This window comes from Crocodylus siamensis, chromosome 5, assembly GCF_052110815.1.
Source record: "Crocodylus siamensis isolate JL-2025a chromosome 5, ASM5211081v1, whole genome shotgun sequence".
In the NCBI taxonomy this organism is placed as follows: Eukaryota; Metazoa; Chordata; order Crocodylia; family Crocodylidae; genus Crocodylus; species Crocodylus siamensis.
The window spans coordinates 53,368,520-53,385,162 of NC_143399.1; the positions used below are offsets into that span (position 1 = coordinate 53,368,520).

At 43.5% G+C, this 16,643-nt stretch overlaps 2 protein-coding genes across 3 annotated transcripts in view; one reads left to right on the forward strand and one right to left on the reverse strand.

Moving 5' to 3' along the window:
- COLGALT2 (collagen beta(1-O)galactosyltransferase 2) overlaps window positions 1-16,643 on the reverse strand; it is a 174,299-nt gene that overhangs the window by 118,102 nt on the left and 39,554 nt on the right. The gene's annotated exons all lie outside the window — the stretch shown is intronic.
- On the forward strand, window positions 602-15,802 carry TSEN15 (tRNA splicing endonuclease subunit 15). The gene is made up of 4 exons (XM_090048517.1): window positions 602-751; window positions 3,739-3,820; window positions 4,899-5,034; window positions 15,041-15,802. Exons 1-4 carry the CDS (start codon window positions 662-664, stop codon window positions 15,243-15,245), a joined length of 513 nt encoding a protein of 170 aa, XP_089904643.1. The 5' UTR covers window positions 602-661; the 3' UTR covers window positions 15,246-15,802.

Below are 16,643 nucleotides of genomic sequence, written 5' to 3' on the forward strand. Positions count from 1 at the left end.
CCCCTCCCCATAATTAAAACCCTGCTTCACTGAACTACTGGTCCTTCCTTTCCTTCTTATTCATAATATCATAGAAAATGAGGGTACGAAGGCACCTCAGGAGGTCATCTACTCCAAGGCTCAAAGCAGGACCAGCCCCAACTAGATCATGCCATCCAAGGCTTGGTCTTGCTGGGCCTTAACGATGTCCAAGGATGGAGATCCACCTCCACCTCTCTGGGTAACCTACTCCAGTGCTTTACTACCCTTCTGCTGAGAAAGTTCTTTCTATTATGTAACCTAAACTTCTCCTTGCTTCATCTTCAACCTCAATCCCTCTACCTTGCCCTGTGCAGCCAGGCTCTCCTCTAGTCCCCACTTCCCTCCCTCCTTACGTCACCCTTCCCAGCTGCAGCAGGAGCCGTGGGGCATCCCAGGAGCAGCGAGGAGACCCGGCAGCTCTCGGTGCGCGGCGCTGCACGTGGAAAACACCGAATTAGAGTCATTCTACCGAGCAGTCCCAGACCACCAGCGAGGGAGAAGGCCGGAGAGAAGTGGCCTGCCGCAACTGAGGGGGCTGCAGAGGGAGGGCGGAACCACAGCGCGCGGTTGCTTGTTTCCGCGGGGAGCGTTTTAGCGACGGACCCGGCCCGGAGCGAAGCCGCGGCGCACGCAGGAGGACATGGACGAGGAGGAGGGCGGCGGCGGCCGGGGCCCGGCGGCGGGGCAAGAGCGGGGCGCCCGTGGCAACTGGATGGTGACGCACCCCAAGGTGGGCGGGGCCTTCTGGCGGCCGGGGGCGGGGCCTTGCCCTTGCCCTTGCCGTTGCAGCTGCCGCACAGCTGGATGCGGCCTTGAAGGATGCTCCCCGCGCTTTCGTGCTGCCGACCTGCGGCTGCTTCGCCCGCTCCCTGCCCGAGAGGGCAGCGGGCGTCTTGCAGTCACGTTTGCTTTGGGTTTATTTTATGTTGTTTTATTTGCCTTTTAAAGAGAGACGTAACAAACAGTGTTTTGTTTCTCACCCATCTGTACCCAAACTGGGATTTGAGGGGTGGTTTGGGGGTTGGTTTTTATTTTTTGCGGGGGGTTTGCTTTGCTTTGTTTTGTACTGTGCAGGTGGACATCAAGGTGCTTTTCCTACTGAGCATCACATGCAGTGCCTCCAATCTGAGGACTCCTATACACGTGCAGGGAGGCTGCTCCAACGCCCTGTAATTTTAGGTGTTGGAGCAGTCTGCTGGAGTGTGATAATCACCAGGGCCAGGCCACAGTTTTTGGCCCCCCCTGCAAATTATAGTTTTGGGACCCCCTGATGCAGAGAAGCTGGGGCAGGAGGGGGTGGTGCCAGAGTTCTTGGCTGTGGGGCCCCCTGCAGCTGCAGGTTTCACAGGATAGGACAGGCTGGTCCTGGTAATCGCTGCACTCCAGTGTTAGATGTATCAGCGTCCCCATGCGGAAAAATGGCTGTGAGGCGCTTTAAACTAGGGCTCATTCAACAAGCTCTAGTTCAAAGTGCTCTGCTGCTGTTTTTCAGTGTGAGGACACTAATGCACATGGAGCTGAGCTAATTCAAAGCACCAGAGCATCAAGAGCTGCCCCAGTTAGCCCCCATGGCCCCCCCAGCTTGTCTACAAATGCGCTTGAGGACTAAACAAATACACTTTAGGTTTCCTTGATACACAGTAAAGATCCTGTGTAATTTTTAGTTGATGCTTAATGCACAGTAGCCTATTTCACTGTGCATTAGTGAAATAGCATGTTTTTTTATGTGATGCTTTAATGCACAGTAAAATAAGCTACTGCCCATTAAAGCTCATGTGTTTGGCGTGCCTAGTAACAGCAACCCACAAGCCGCTTCAGCAGCTTATTCAGAACCTTGAAAGTGAATTTTACTTTGAGTTTGCCTGTTCCATGCATCTCAGGTGGCTAAAAGCCTGTTCATTAAAACCAAAGCTGGCTGGGGTTTTTTCCCCTACCGCTGCCTCCTAGTTCATAACGACTGTTGCTCGATTTCTTGAAGAAATGTTTTTTGTTGTTTTGGGGTTTTTTTTTGACAGCTGACAAATCTAAGCTGGCTGCTCTGCAGTAGCTTTACCCCACCAGTCTCTCTCAGTCTCTACCTCTCTACTGATGCAACTCAGCTAAATAAAAGAAAACCAATGACTGGATTTCCCTGGGAGAGGAGAGAGGATAGGTCAATTACAGTTATATATTTCAATCTATAGTTTATGTGATGAGCACTTAAATAGAACCAAGCCAGACACAGTGGTACAGAGTGCCTGTTTTCCCACTCACTCATTCCTCCTCCTGTTTTTATAATTAATTTTCATTATTATTTTGATATTATTTATTTGCATGTTGCTTTGCAGGCATTTTTTTAAAGTATCATTCTGATCCTGAAGACCTTCTATTTGTAAATTCCTTAGGACAGAGGTTCCCAAGCTCTGACAGATTGCACGCCAACAATTTAAAACGATACAATCTTAAGTACCACCAGGTGGAGTGTGGGGTGTGTATATGGTAGGGTGTGTTGGGGGTTTGTGAGGGTGTGTGCGGGGAACATAGGCTATGTTGGGAGGTTGTGTATATATGGCAGGTTCTGGGGACAGGGTTTGGGTGTGCGGGGAGGGTGGACCCCCGCATTCCCTCCATGGTGCGGCAGCACGTGGGAGTGCTCAGCACGCTCAGCAGGGCATGACTCCAGCCAGCGCTGCACATCGTGGCAAGGGGCGCATCCTCTGTCGGGCAGTCTGTATTGCCAATGCTTCCTGCACTTGCCAAGTACAGGAGGGAAGCTCCGCACATTGGAGCTGGCTGCCTTCCCCACTTTCCAGGTGAGGGTGCCTCGGGCTTCCCTCCTGTGCCCTGCAGCCCTGGCTGGAAAAGCAGATGGCCCCAGCATGCAGGGCTTCCCTCCCATGCCCAATGAATGCCAGAGCTGCATGTGCGCATGGGGATGGCTGGCGATACAGTCAGCCAGGCAGAGGTGGCGCCCCTCACTGCAATGTGCAGCACTGGCCTGCTGCTGCCATGCACCACTGACAGGTTGTCTGCGTACCACTGGTGGTATGTGTACCACAGATTGGGAACCACTGCCTTAGGATATTAACTCTGTCTTAGATGGCTCTAAAACATTTGATCTAGAGAAGTAACACATTTCTGATAACTAATTCTTGGTGTTGTCAAAGTTATGCCTTTTCCTGAGGAGGGGATACTCAATGCAATGATGTGATTTTAATGTCATAAGTTTTCCAAAATCTTTAAGTGGATCTTGTGTATTGTTTTCATTCTGTGATCAGAGCTATTAAAGAATATTATTGTGTGCATTATGAGGGCTTGCAACTGTAAATCTTGCAATTTTAAATCACTGGGACTTTCAGCTTTTTGAATTAATTTTAATTTTTTAACATACAAAAACACTGAGTTGTATAAACTGGCCATCTTATGTTGACATAACACAGAAGAAACAGGTTCTGAGAGTTTTACTTTTCTCCACAAACACAGCTCTGTTCCATGAACAGTCAAGATTCTTTTATTCCTTTTTGTGAGTGCACCAGAAGTGTAACTTTAAGAATATATTATTATAAGAGGCCAATTTTCATTTGCACTTACCCTCTATCTGAATTTTAGTAGTACTTTAAACAGGGTCCATGCTTTCTCATGCTTTTTTGGAAGAGTTTATGTATTTGGGGGTTTTATGGAAAACTTTTATTTTAGATATATAGAGCTTCTAGTTCACTGTTGCATGTCGGGTTTCAGTTTACAGAGATGATGTCGATGGATGTAGCAGACAGCACTCAAGTCTATGCTGCCTTCTTGGTTTATTTGGACCTCTTAGAAGGTAAATCAGTGAACTTTTGTCAGTATGGGATGAGAAATGCGAGCAATAAACTGACACAGTAGGCATTGTGACTCTTAAAATCTACATACTAAGAGTACAGATCCCATGCCCTGAGTATTCCCTCCAAAATTAAGCACAGGACTAATTGGTTACACCAGGGGTCAGCAACCTACAGCCCATGGGCCAGATCCAGGCCGCCAAGCAATTTTATTCAGCCTGTGAAGTCCTTGCCACTTGTTACAACTGTGCTGATGCAGGTTGACCTCCTCTGGCTTAACATATGACAATCTGAGGTTAGCCAAGTCTTAAGAGATGCCATACTGAGCCAGACCACAAAACATCTAGCCCAGTATCTTTTTTTTTTTTTTTTTTTTTTTTTTTTATAGTTACAGAGAGATTGGTGGCATTTCAGCAACAAGGCAATTCAGCAGTTGGGGGTATTTGGCTGTAGTCAGCTCACTCATGCATCAGTAGCATAGAGAAGCAGTGGTGGCCACGTTGGAAGTGCTAACCCACCTCAGACTAAACTGTTATTTTGATCTGCCCCTTCTAAGAGATTCCTGACCTAGTGTTATGCCTATCAACTACCAGTGGGGCACATGGAGATAGCTAGTGTTAAGTGCCCTGGGGTGGAAAGTTTATTCTTTGTATTACAGTGGTAACTGTAGCCCTCAACTATGATTGACGTCAGTTTGTGCTAGGTGCTTTTTGGGTACATTATTGGAGACATCCTGTGCCCTAAAGAACTTACCATGTAAATAAATAAAAATGAAAGGAAGGAGGGAAATGGAGGTATAGAAAGGGGAGGTGTCTTGCTGAAGGTGGCCCAGCAGTCCGGTGCTGGGCATTTGGAATGAAATGAGTTGAAGATCTGGCTTTTAATGACTGTCAGTCACTTTGCAGAAGTATTATTCATAAATTGACAACTTGAAGTTAAATGGGAAAAAGGTCTGGGGGAAGTATTTTTTAGAGGAGTAAAATATAAAAAGGCAGTGGGAAGTTTAGCTTTAGTTTCAATAATGCAAACTGAGTAAGACCTATGTTTTTATTCTCTCTTTTCAATAATGGACACTTCAAGGAAGAAACTGGCCAGAGGTGACATGCATTGCATTAGCAGAGTTACAGCTAGTATGTCTCCAGGGACGCGAGAGAGAAACTGAGAGCTTCCAAGTGGTGGTGCCCACACCTGTGCACATGTCATTCAGCCATGAGAGGTGAGCAGGTGATTACTGGATACTTCATGCTGGTATACTAGTAAGATAAAATGGAAGGAGGAAATAGCGAAAGGGCGGCTGGCAACTTGGATTAAGGTCTGAAAGAAACATTCTTTTTTAAAACAAAAAAAATGGCAGAGAGAGAACAAATTCTAATGTGAGCAGAATTCCTTCTAGTATTTGGAACATTTCATAGATTATTATTTTCTTAAGACTTACCCACTCCTGGTTTATGATATCTAATACAGGATGAAGAGTCTGCGTTTGTAAACTCTGGAAGCACATGTAAATTTTAAATAAAATTGAACTAACAATAAACACAACCAGTGATGTGTGTTTGTGAGGCAGGATTTAAACAAAGGATCTGTGCCATTGATTCCTTTTACCTTCTGTGTGTCATTTTTTCTCCCCTCTGTAATGTGGTAAGAACTACCTCTCAAGGGGTTTATACAGAAAAGTCAGTACTTCTAAAGTACCTAAAATGAATATTTATTCTCACTCAGTTGGGGTTATTTTTGTCAGATACTGAGTCATAAGAATGAATACCTTCATTTTTTCTCTCTTGCTTAGAGAAAGATTTTCTCTCTTGCTATTCAAGATTTGGGGTTTGGAAAATGATGCACAATATTTTTTTTCTTTTGGAGGGAAGGGAAAGCTAGCAGAGAGGGATGTTAGCTAGTCTCAGTGAACTTACTTATACACATACCTTTTTGGTTTACTTGAGTGTGGTGGTTTTCCATCAGAGAATCAAGGTTTCCACTCTGGCGTTAGGTGGATGCCAGCAGTTCTTGTTTTAACATGCATATATCTGGGAAGTGCTGCACAAACTTGCATCCTATCTTCTAGTTTTCATTGGGCTTTACATTCATGGAGTTTAAATTTGTTTGTATTATGGTGGTACTGTTTGCTCTGTTTCTGGCATCAGCGTGGATGGAATCCATTACTGCAAGGATATGTGTTTGAGTGGCAGAGTGAATGAATTACATTGACTAAAAGTACAGTTTGTGACCAGTCCTTGCTGCAGAGTAAATATATCAGCTATGTTGTCATTAAAATATGTTCTGGCTAATACAGTTCTCAACTGGTAGATGAGTTCATTAAAACTTTGTATTTGTTTATACCCAATAGGAAAATAGTATGTTCAATGTATTGGTACAATTGAACATATGATTCTGTGCCTCCAGTATACCATGACTGGTGCCTCAAGAGTCACCATAAAAAGGGCACAAAGCTCATTCCCAGATGTACCTATATTGAAAGTTCATGAATGCCTGCTGATGGGAAGGCCTGCCCCTTCCCATCTGATGATGTGCATAATGCAGCTCAGTGTCAGTTTTCTTGGTGGGATATATATTATGCAAAAGGTAATGCTCTAAGTACAGCTTCTACAACAGTAATTCTCAACCAAGGTGCTATAACAGCCTCAGTGGGGTGCTGCTGGAAGAGAGGAGATAAGCAAGATGAGGGCCACAGTCTTCCTTTACAGCCACTCTTCCTCTTCCCCCAACTCACTACAGTGCTGGCATTTCCATCAGCTGCTCCTTCTCCTTCCCTGCCCCTTTTCAAACATGTAAGTACTATAATAAATTAGTTTTTGAAATGGGATGCAGCTCAGTTCACAGAAGTTACAGGAGGGTTGTCTCAAAAGTTGAGATCTACTGGTCTAGAGAAATCATTATACTGTAAATAGCCCCCAAGTCATGCAGCACGTATACAGGCTATTTCTAAAATGCATTTTTAAAGCAGGTGGGAAGTGCAGCTATTTCTGCAGTATCTCTGACTCTTTTTCCCAGACCCTGCTCCTCCTCCTGACAATGGCCCATTTTTCTACTAAAATGTCAAGCTTGCTGCTGGTCACAAGTACCTATTGTCATTTCTTACAATACCACTTCACAGTTAGCTCATGACAAGAAAAGCATTTGCTCTTTGAGAAGCAATGCTTTTCTTTTGAGCAAAATGTGCATGCTTTTCTTTTTCTTTCTGCATTTCATTTTATTGGATGGGAAAGGACAAAGGAGCTTTTGTAAATTCAAAATATGTTGTTTTAAAGGGTGAAATCAGGGCTTGAAATGCAGCAAGTGTCTGTAGTTTTTACTACACCTGACTCGGAAACAATGAGCTCAGTACAGAAGTTACCAAACAGACAGTATTTACTTATTTAGCTAGTAAGCACCAGGTCTTAGGGCAGGTAGGAGCCGTTCAAGTCGTGATTTTTTCCTCTCAAAACAGCTTTAGAGACCTGCCAGCTCTGCTTCTCCAGATGACTAGGCAGGGAATGTGGATTCTTTCTTGTCTGGGAAACAAGTCTTTGAAGGGACTGTACTGAAAGTGCAGTAGGCATCGCTAAGAAAAATGAGAAGGATCGGGGTATAGCTTTTTACAACAATTTCGAACATCACCTTGAAGCTTGGTTTTGAAGTTTGATAATTGATTTCAAGTTTTTCCTTGTGCTACTGAGCTCATCACATTAATTCAGACAATTTCAGAAGGGAAAGCAGCCCTGCTTATAGTCCAAGGCCTCAATCCAGCAAGCAGCTCCACATAGACGGGGCACCTCACTGTACCTGCATGAAGCCCAGTACTAATATCTTGCAAAATGCTCCCTGACCTCAGTGGAAGGAGGGTCTGGCCCATGCTGACTACAATCCTATAGTTGATCTTACTATATAAAATGACAAGCAGCTTTGGGCTCTATAGGCAGAGGATGTGCCCACTCCACTGCCTGTGTACTTAAAATGGGGCCTATTGAGAGTTCTGTGAGTGAACACCTTGAGAAAAAGATTCTGTTTCATTATTTGATTTTATTTTTCCCGTGTCATCATCCCTTCCCCCAACCAAATGGAGGCTTTCCACATCCTGACAAACTTTTTTTTTTTGATCCCTGCTGAATTAAACAGTCATTCCTTCTTGTTTATGCCCTGTAAAAGGAATCCATTTATCTTGGCCACCTAGTTCCTTGGCTCTGCTTGTTGTCTGTCAGTTAATGCAGCCAGGCAACTGTGCCTGTGTCTAATTGTCAGTGTTTCAGAATTAAATTCCCAGATTGGCAAAGCTTTTTAAGCACAGGCAAACCCTTTCCAGTCAATGACATTGCTCTTACAAACAAAATGAAGCATGCCTACAAGCGTACACAGGATTTCAGTGAGCTTTTAAAAAGCTTTTCATTCTTTTTTTTTAGCTTCTGTAGAATTAAAAGGTCGTTGTCAGGGCAGGTTTGTCAGAGCAAGTATTTGCTTAGAGCAGTGGTTTTCAAACTTGTCTTTATTTAGAGACTCCTAAAAAATTTCAAATGGAGGTAGAGACCCCTTTGAATTGTAAGTGTGAGTACTTGCATACAGATTGAACGTAGTCATCTTTCCCGGACCCTTTAGGCCAGTGGTTGTCAACCGGGGCTACGTGTACCCGTAGGGATACTTAAAAAGGTCATAGGGGGTATGCAAAACTGATGTGACCGATAATGCTGCTGATAAATGCTGCGTGCATGTGCGTAGTCACAGCACAGGACGTGGGCAGCCAGGAGCACAGCCTGGCAGCGTGGAGAGCGGCCAGGTCCGGCTGGTAGATCTGTTGTGAGGGAAGGGGCGTGGGAGGGGCAAATAGAGATCCCTGCGGTGGGGGAGGGAGTGGGGCTGGGGCAGGGCATGGGACTAAGCCGTTGTGGCCCAGGGCAGCACCCAGCTGTTCCCGGCAGGGATATTGGGCCAGGCTGTACTCAGAACAGGCGGTGGCAGTACTGTGAGAGGGGTTGTGGGAGCTATGACACATTTTCGGATGGCTCCGCCCCCCCCCATAGCCCTGTCTCCGCACTGCTGCCACCCACCCCAAGCTCATCCTGGACCAAACCCAGCTGGGAAGAGCCTGGTTCCTCCCCAGCCCGCAGTGGCAGTCCGCCCTCGCCCTGCATGCTGATCTGGGGACACCCCCTCATGCACTTCTGCAGGGCGTGTAGCAGTGTGAGCTGCCCCCCACCCCCCCCGTGTCCCCCGGATGAGGTGTTTGTGGCTGCATCCCAGCCCCAGCTCCACTCGCTCCATCACCACGGGGGCCTCGATCTGCCCTTCCCCCCCCCCTTAAAAAGGAGAAAAAAATATAAAGGGGTACTTGAGCTGAAACTTTGAGACAGAAGGGGTATAGTTGTTAAAAAAGATTGAAAAACCCTGTCTTAGACATAGTCTGTGCACCCCCAGGGATCTGTGGATCACAGGTTGAAGATGACTGGCTTGGAGAATGTTATTTGTGTTACTGATATGGGGGGCATCACTTTTTCCTAGCCCTATCTGATTAGGGCAACTTCGAAAAATAAAATTCCCAATTTTTCAATACTTACGAGTTTCAGGCAGACTGGGAAGAACTCATTTGCTTAAAAATAGCTTCCCCATGAAGGAATATATGCAGAAATGTTCAGTCATAAATTGGAAAAGTTTGTTTTCATAAAATTTGGGAAGAAAAAAGAATGTCAGCCTTTTAAATTTTTTTTTAAACATCTGTGAATTTGTAACTGGGAAAAGTTTTTGTCGACTGATACATAAGCAGTTTTGCTTAGTTATATTTATGAATACTGAGGTGCAGATCCCTTTAAATTGTAAGTGTGGGTATTCACATACAGAATGATCAGTCATCTTTTCCTCCACTATTTTCTACACCTCCACTATATATGAATACTGGAATTTCTCTGGTTCATTTTACCTTGAATTTTCTTCACAACCATAATTCTGGCACATCTTAAAAATAGGGTGGTGCCTATTCTTATATTAAAAATGTAACCTTTTCCTCCTGCCTCATTTTCCTCAAAATTGAGATGAAGGGCATTGGGCCTCAGATTTAAAGGATAACAATCCTGCCCCTTCCCTCCCCCCAGCATACCACACTTTGGGTCAAAGTCTGATTTGAGAGCAATATTTGAAGTATTTGTTTTCAGGCTAGGCTGCTCTGTTGCCTCTGTAGTATTGTGGATATTTGGTTTTTACAAGCAAGCAGCCTGTCTCTCCTGTACAAGTCAGATAAAGCACTAATTCATGTGTGTACAGAAACCAACTTCCATTAAATCACCAGCCTTGAATTGCATCTTCTCATGCATGAAGAGGAGGGAACTGTTCAGTCCAGTCAAGCTTCTGATGAATTTTCACCTAGCTATAAAAGACAGATTCAAAGCCTTTAGCTTCCTTGTTAAGAAAGGTAATAGCTCATTTTGGCTAAATGAAGCACTCTATCATTTCAACATATGAACTGCTCAGAGCATTCAGTATTTCCTCTGTTTATCAGAGGCTTTTGCACAGGGAATTTCACTACAATAAGTTGTTTTGTCTTCCTCTTTCTATCTTGTTACAATCACTGCCCATATTCTGACTCCTGCTTGGCCAGTTTACTTTTTTGAAAACTTCACTAAATATGGTTTGGACAGGAAACCAGTGCATTTTTTTTAAAGATGTCTGGAGTCCATTTGCGTTTATTGAACTGCTTCTTTCCATCATGTTTTCCTACCCACTCCAAGAAGAACCCTTCTGTCCCTTTGAATGGATGTATTGACTTGAAATCTAGTTCACTTTAAAATTGGTTCTAGACCCTGCCCTTGCTTTTCAGGATCATACCTCACATTGTGGTACCTGAGTGCCTTCAAGAAGTTTATTAAAATAAAGCGATCAGAACTGGCAACTTGTATTTGCCATGAGTGAATGCAGAGGTATAGCAGCACAGCCCCATGCCCAGGGCAGTGCTGGTTTCTGCTCTGCTGAATTCTTCGGTACAATCAAGTTTTGCTGCAGCAATGGCTGCTTTTGAGGCCCCCTACAAAGCCAGTGCCCGGCACTGCTGCCCAAATTGCCCCCCTTCAGTTATACTACTGAGTGAATGACATGAATTTCCCCCTAGTACTCAATTTCACTGCCACTTTTGCCTATCCTGTAAAAGACTCGTAACAGGTGAAAGTGATGGCTTGTACCTTCTGTCACTGTTTTCCCCAAATAAAAACTGCTGTCACATACAGAAACTAAATTGTGGAAATGTTTTCCTCTAATCTTGACGGTGATTTTTAGCTGCCACTTTTAACACCAGTAAACATTACAGGAATGTTAATACCCTTTTTTCCCCACTTTGCTTCACAGCAGTAACTATGCATGAAGGATAGGGTTGCAGCCAGAGTGGTTGCTTTGGGTAAATTGCTTAGTAAGGATGTGGCTCAGTGAGAGTGGAAATCAAAAAAGAGGCATAGGACTGGATGGGAACTGCCTCTTCATTTGCAGGCAACTAATTATCCAAAGTGCTCCACAAGATCAGCCACTCTGTCCATTCCTGGATCACAGCCATAAAGTATCATAAGAGAAGAAAAAAAGCCAGGTGTGTGCAACAGGTCAAAAGTGGGGAACAAGGGAGCTGTCAAGGCCTTGAACATTGCAATGGCAAGGAATTTGTTAGGGCTATTTGAATGTATTTTAATGTAATAAAAGGCCATGCCCTGCAATACCAAGAATGGCAAAGATCTCTTGGAGTATATTTTTGTGGCTGACTTGGGGGAGAGGGAATTCTTCCCTCTCCCCCAAGTGTGGTAGTCACTTTTCCCTTGAGTACATGAGCAAGACCCTTCAGCCAGGACCCTGAGTGGTTTCTAAGTGCTTTTTAGGAGCCTACTGGCCATGTCTACACAAGAAGTTGACTATGCAGTAGCTCGTTAATACTGTGCAGTAGCATCGTGTAGCACGAAGCAGGACGCGAGGCTGCTGCACAGTAGTAACGAGCTACTGCACAATCAGCATCACCTAAAGTGTTTGGCGATGCAACTGTGCAGTAACTCCAGTTACTACACAGTCATTTAGTACTTGTATATAAAAGTACTAAATGACTGTACAGTAACAACTACACAGTCAGCATCTCGTGTAGACGTGGTCACTGCTCCTTGTTCTAAGAATACCGTAATCATATTATTCTATCCCTTCCATAAACATGTCAGGCTCCATCTTGAAACAGTTTGGGTTCTTTGCCACCACCAGTCTGTTCACAAGTTAACTCGTTTTGCTTGTTAGAAACCACCTTCTAACTTCCAGTTTCACTCTTTGTGACCAGTATGTAGCTATTAGGTCTTGTTTTCTTTTTCTTGTAGGTTAATAGCTCTTCTCCCTTCCTGGTATATACACCTTGTAACTGTATTTCTAAAAACATAATCCTACCCTCGCAATCTTTGTTTTCTAAAGTTAAACAAGCCAGATTCCCCTTTTCTTTTTGTAAGACAGATTCTCTGCTTCTCTAACAACCCTTTTTGTACCTGTTCCAGTTTAAATTCTTCCTCTTCTTTGTAATTACAAGTGACCAGAGTGGTATACAGTATTCTAAATTGGACCTTACTAATGCCTTTGTACAGTAATACTAGCACTTTCCAGTTTCTACGTAAAATATCTTGTCTATTAAGCCCTTGACTTGTGTTTAGCCTCTTTCACAGTTCTGGGTAGAGTTTCTGCCTTGGCTACAGACATCCCATTTGACAGTTAAGCTAAGTAATTTCACTGCTTCAGTTGACTCTTCTGTAAAATGCCTAGAATACCTACTTTGCAGTTATTAGTCTTAATTCATTATTTATAAAGCCCTTTAAGATCCTGTGCTGGAAAGGGCTTCAGAAAGACCAACTGTTATAGATTGTAGATTTGTACAGCAGTGCCTCTTTCATGAGCTTCAGGAAGGTTACATCTCTTTGGGATTTGCCATGATGAATGCCTTTTTGATGAAATCCATTTCACCTCCTGCAAGGTGGATGGCCTGTTGGTTAGTAGGGTTTTGTTTACAAATCCAGAAGATTTTTTTAATTAGAAAAAAGTAAAATACCACTTGCTCTGGGAATATTCCAATAATTCAGAAAAATGAGTTTCTCTTATTTTCTCACTTCCAGAACTTAATTCCCCCTAGCTTACCTGTCCCTGCATTTTTGTGCCCCAATGCCTCTGTTGAAGATCAAGATCTGTTTCTGGTGAAACCCAAAACCTTAGCTGCTTCTGTTTTTTAACATTCAATGACTTTTCTTCAGAAAATGAGGGAAAATGCTTGCAGAATATTTTAGCTCAGCAGACTTCCCACTGTGCTCCCAGCAGCACAAATACTTGATTGTTCTCTAGGCTCTCTTGGGGATGTAGCTGCCTTTCAGTTTTAGTAAGCAGTTGTTGGCATGAATCCCTTGAAGGTGGCATGTGTAGGATATCTGTCCCTGAACTTTCTAGCCAGCCTGAACCTCTAGATGAACAGGGCTATTCTGGAGCCCGAGGCACTGAGTTAATTATATATTGTACTGTACAGTTCCATTTTTGACATGGCAAAGAGAAATGGCGTCATTCTGCTATCATAAACATATGCTTCATTTGAAAAGATTGTATTCACTAATCTATTTAAAACTGGTACTTACTACAACAATGCCATACTGCTGTCCAAAATAGTAATCATAATTTATGGTTTTGACTATATTAAATGCTGTCACTAGAGGGTGCCATTGTGACTCTAGTTTTGTGGTATGCAAACCTCTTAAGAGACACCTCATTTTGAAGCAGGCCCTGTTAGTAGCATAATTAGGAGTGCAGACAGAAGTTATATTTGTCACACGATCAACCCCGTGAAAGTGCTCTGCAATCATACCCTGACAGAAGTGCACAGTTGCAGAGAGCTTTAGAAGTCCCCAGTCACATGACAGATTAACCCTTGCTGTATGAGAGTTCAGATGAAGGTGCTCCAAAGAGAAGCGCCTTCATTAACTTCTGTTTGCTCAAGTGCACTCAGGGTGGGCAGCGGCTGTGCTGAGTGAGGAGCTACAGTGAATTTTGGTGTGGCTGCAAGGTTCCCCCCCCCCCCCATAGCCCCATCCCAGTGCTGCCACTGTTTGACCCAACTCCTGCCAGGAGAGCCCAGTGCCATCCCAGCCCACAGTAGCAGCCTGCCCTCACCCCGCATGCAGATCTGCGTGGCACATGTCCCCCAAGCCCTCCTGGGGCGTGTGCAGTGGGGGGAGTTGTGCCCCACTCCAACCTGGCTGGGCAGAACCTCCCTCAGCCCCAGCCTCACTCCCTCTCTCACACTGGAGCCTTGATTTGTCATTCCCTCCCTCCCCCACAACGCTCCTTCCCTCACAACAGACTTACCAGCTAGACCTGGCTGCTTTCCATGCTGCCAGGCTGTGCTCCTGGCCAGCTGTATCCTGCGCTGCGGCTGCGCACATGCAAAGGGCATTTATCGGTGGCAGTATTGGTCACATCAGCCAAAAAATGCTGATTGCCGATACAGTCAATTTTCCTTATATTAGTGCTGATTCAATATGGGACAAATGTATCAGCACCTCTAGAAGTAGAGATGATTAAGATAGGAATGTAATTGACTGATATATCCTTGGGTGGTGTAACTGGACATGTCTAAATGAATCCATTCCCTGCGGCAGTCTATGCAATTGGAGAATTTTTAGCTAAAATTTAACATATTCTAATTTTTCTCTAGCATTTAAGAAAGGAAATGAATTTCTTTTAACTCCAGAAATATAGGGTATTTTTACACATGCTCCTGGATGCAGTGCCAGGTGCTTTAATTAGCGAGCTGCACTAATTAAAAGTACCCGCACATCACATGTATCAGCATCACTGTGCATCCCCATACTGTAAAAATGACAATGGAGCACTTTGAACTAAAGCTCATTGGACGTGTTTTAGTTCAAAGCACCCCGCTGCCAGTTTTTCAGCGTGAAGATGCAAGATGATGCTGATGAACATGACACAGGGCTTCTGGAGCGCATCGATTTCCATGCTCCAATAGACTTGATTAATTGAGTGCTCTGATGCACTAGATTTTCAGCACGTCAGAGCAGGCTCCCCACATGTGTAGGAGCCAATGATTATTAACATAAGAGTGTCAGTAAGCTAAAACATCTTATGATTTGCTGCTACATAAGCCCTGAGAAAGAGGTGGTATTGCACCTTTTGGCTTTGCTGTTTTTTAAATGTATGACTAGATTGCTCCTTGACTCTCTTCTTTTCTCTTTCTCTTCTGTCAGGATAAGAGAGATCATGAAGAAAGCATGTGTTCAGCTAGATAAACCAGATTCACCACTGTCTGTCATCCTGGCCATAGTTGAATCGGATTCCACAATAGTGTATTATAAACTGACTGATGGTTTCATAATGCCAGACCCTCCTGATGATACTGAAGACAAGGACAGTAAACAGTGGAGAAAGAAAAGAAAGAAGCTTTTCAGATGATTAAGACAGAAATGAACTTTCTTGGACCATTATTTTCCAGTCTAAACAAATATAAGTTTCTGAACATGTAAATGAGAGAGCACTATTGAATTCACCATCTGCATTACAAATCTTCACTTGCTGAGGAGAGAAGTAAGGTTTCTGCAGCATATGCTGTTATAAAATGGTATTTAAAATGTTTCAGGAGCTAGTATTTTAAAGAGGACAGCGTATTCTTCTCAAATAACCTTTTTTTAGGAGAAGCCAAAGTTTCCAAACATTGTTTTCTCATATATATTTGCTTGCAGTAATGTAAAAAGTAGATACGGCAAAATCTACAGTGTAAGTTCTAAAGATAAATCTTGAAACAAAAAAAAGTAACCTGTTTAGAGTGAACAGATACTTTAAAAACAAAATATTCAGCTATGTATCTGTTTGTCTTTAAGTTACCAAGGACTTTTAATTATATTGGACCTCTTATTTTTACACTGCTCAACTTCTTAGGTCCTTGCTATGGTATCTGGAGCAAAACAGAACTAAAGACAAGTGTAACTATTAAAGAAAGGTGTGGTCTAGGATTTAAACTTTTTTGTGTTCTGTTCTTGCAACTCCTGGATCTGAAGGGGGGGCCAGCTGCTAAAGTGTAATTTATACAAACAGAAGTATGAGTCCAGAGACTGTGGTATAATTGGCCAAGTACAGTTTTGATACTACCCACATAGCTGGAAACACCCTGCTAAAAGATCAGGGTTCAATAGCGTGGATACAGGGATATCTTGTCCCAGACATACAGCCACATAGGACCTATTGTTACGAGAGGATAAATATCTGGTTGAATGAACCTTGTGCTCCATGTTTCAGCTTCTTTATCTATAAAATGACTTAGCTAGTTAACTTTGATATCCATGTTACTTTTTAAAGCCTTGTTGAAGATGAAAACAATACTTTCCTTTGATAATCCAGAAACCAATAACTGGCAGACCAGCAGCCTATGCAATGTAGGAAAACATCTCTGATCTCTGCATGGGGCAGATTATTTTCAGTATAATTGGACCTTTAGCTCCCTAGGGGAAGGACCGTGTATTCCCCCTGTGAGTTTGGTGCTGTACAAAATACACAGGCCTGAATCCTGGCTTTAATCCACATCTCCCTCCAGTTCTGCCTTTTTTGGTTAAGGTAGTTGCTGAACAGTGCTTCACCTAGATGTAGACTGAGGGAAACGAAGTTGTTTGCACTACCTTCTCTGGGGAATTTTCCATACCTACACACAGTAAATTTTTATGTTTAACCTTAACTGGGAATTCTTGTGCCATAGCTCTGAAATGGTTTGTCCACTACACCTAGAAATTCTGCAACAATTTTACATGGGACCACCCATGAAAAATTTGAGGTGCAAGAACATTTTCTCTCTTGAATTTA

Bases quoted from the DNA above. Each gene is read 5' to 3' on its own strand.
- TSEN15 (XM_090048517.1), top strand. From the start codon at position 662: ATGGACGAGGAGGAGGGCGGCGGCGGCCGGGGCCCGGCGGCGGGGCAA. The intron at 752-3,738 runs GTGGGCGGGGCC...GTCGGGTTTCAG, and splicing joins GGATGGTGACGCACCCCAAG to TTTACAGAGATGATGTCGAT. The intron at 3,821-4,898 runs GTAAATCAGTGA...GGACACTTCAAG, and splicing joins TTATTTGGACCTCTTAGAAG to GAAGAAACTGGCCAGAGGTG.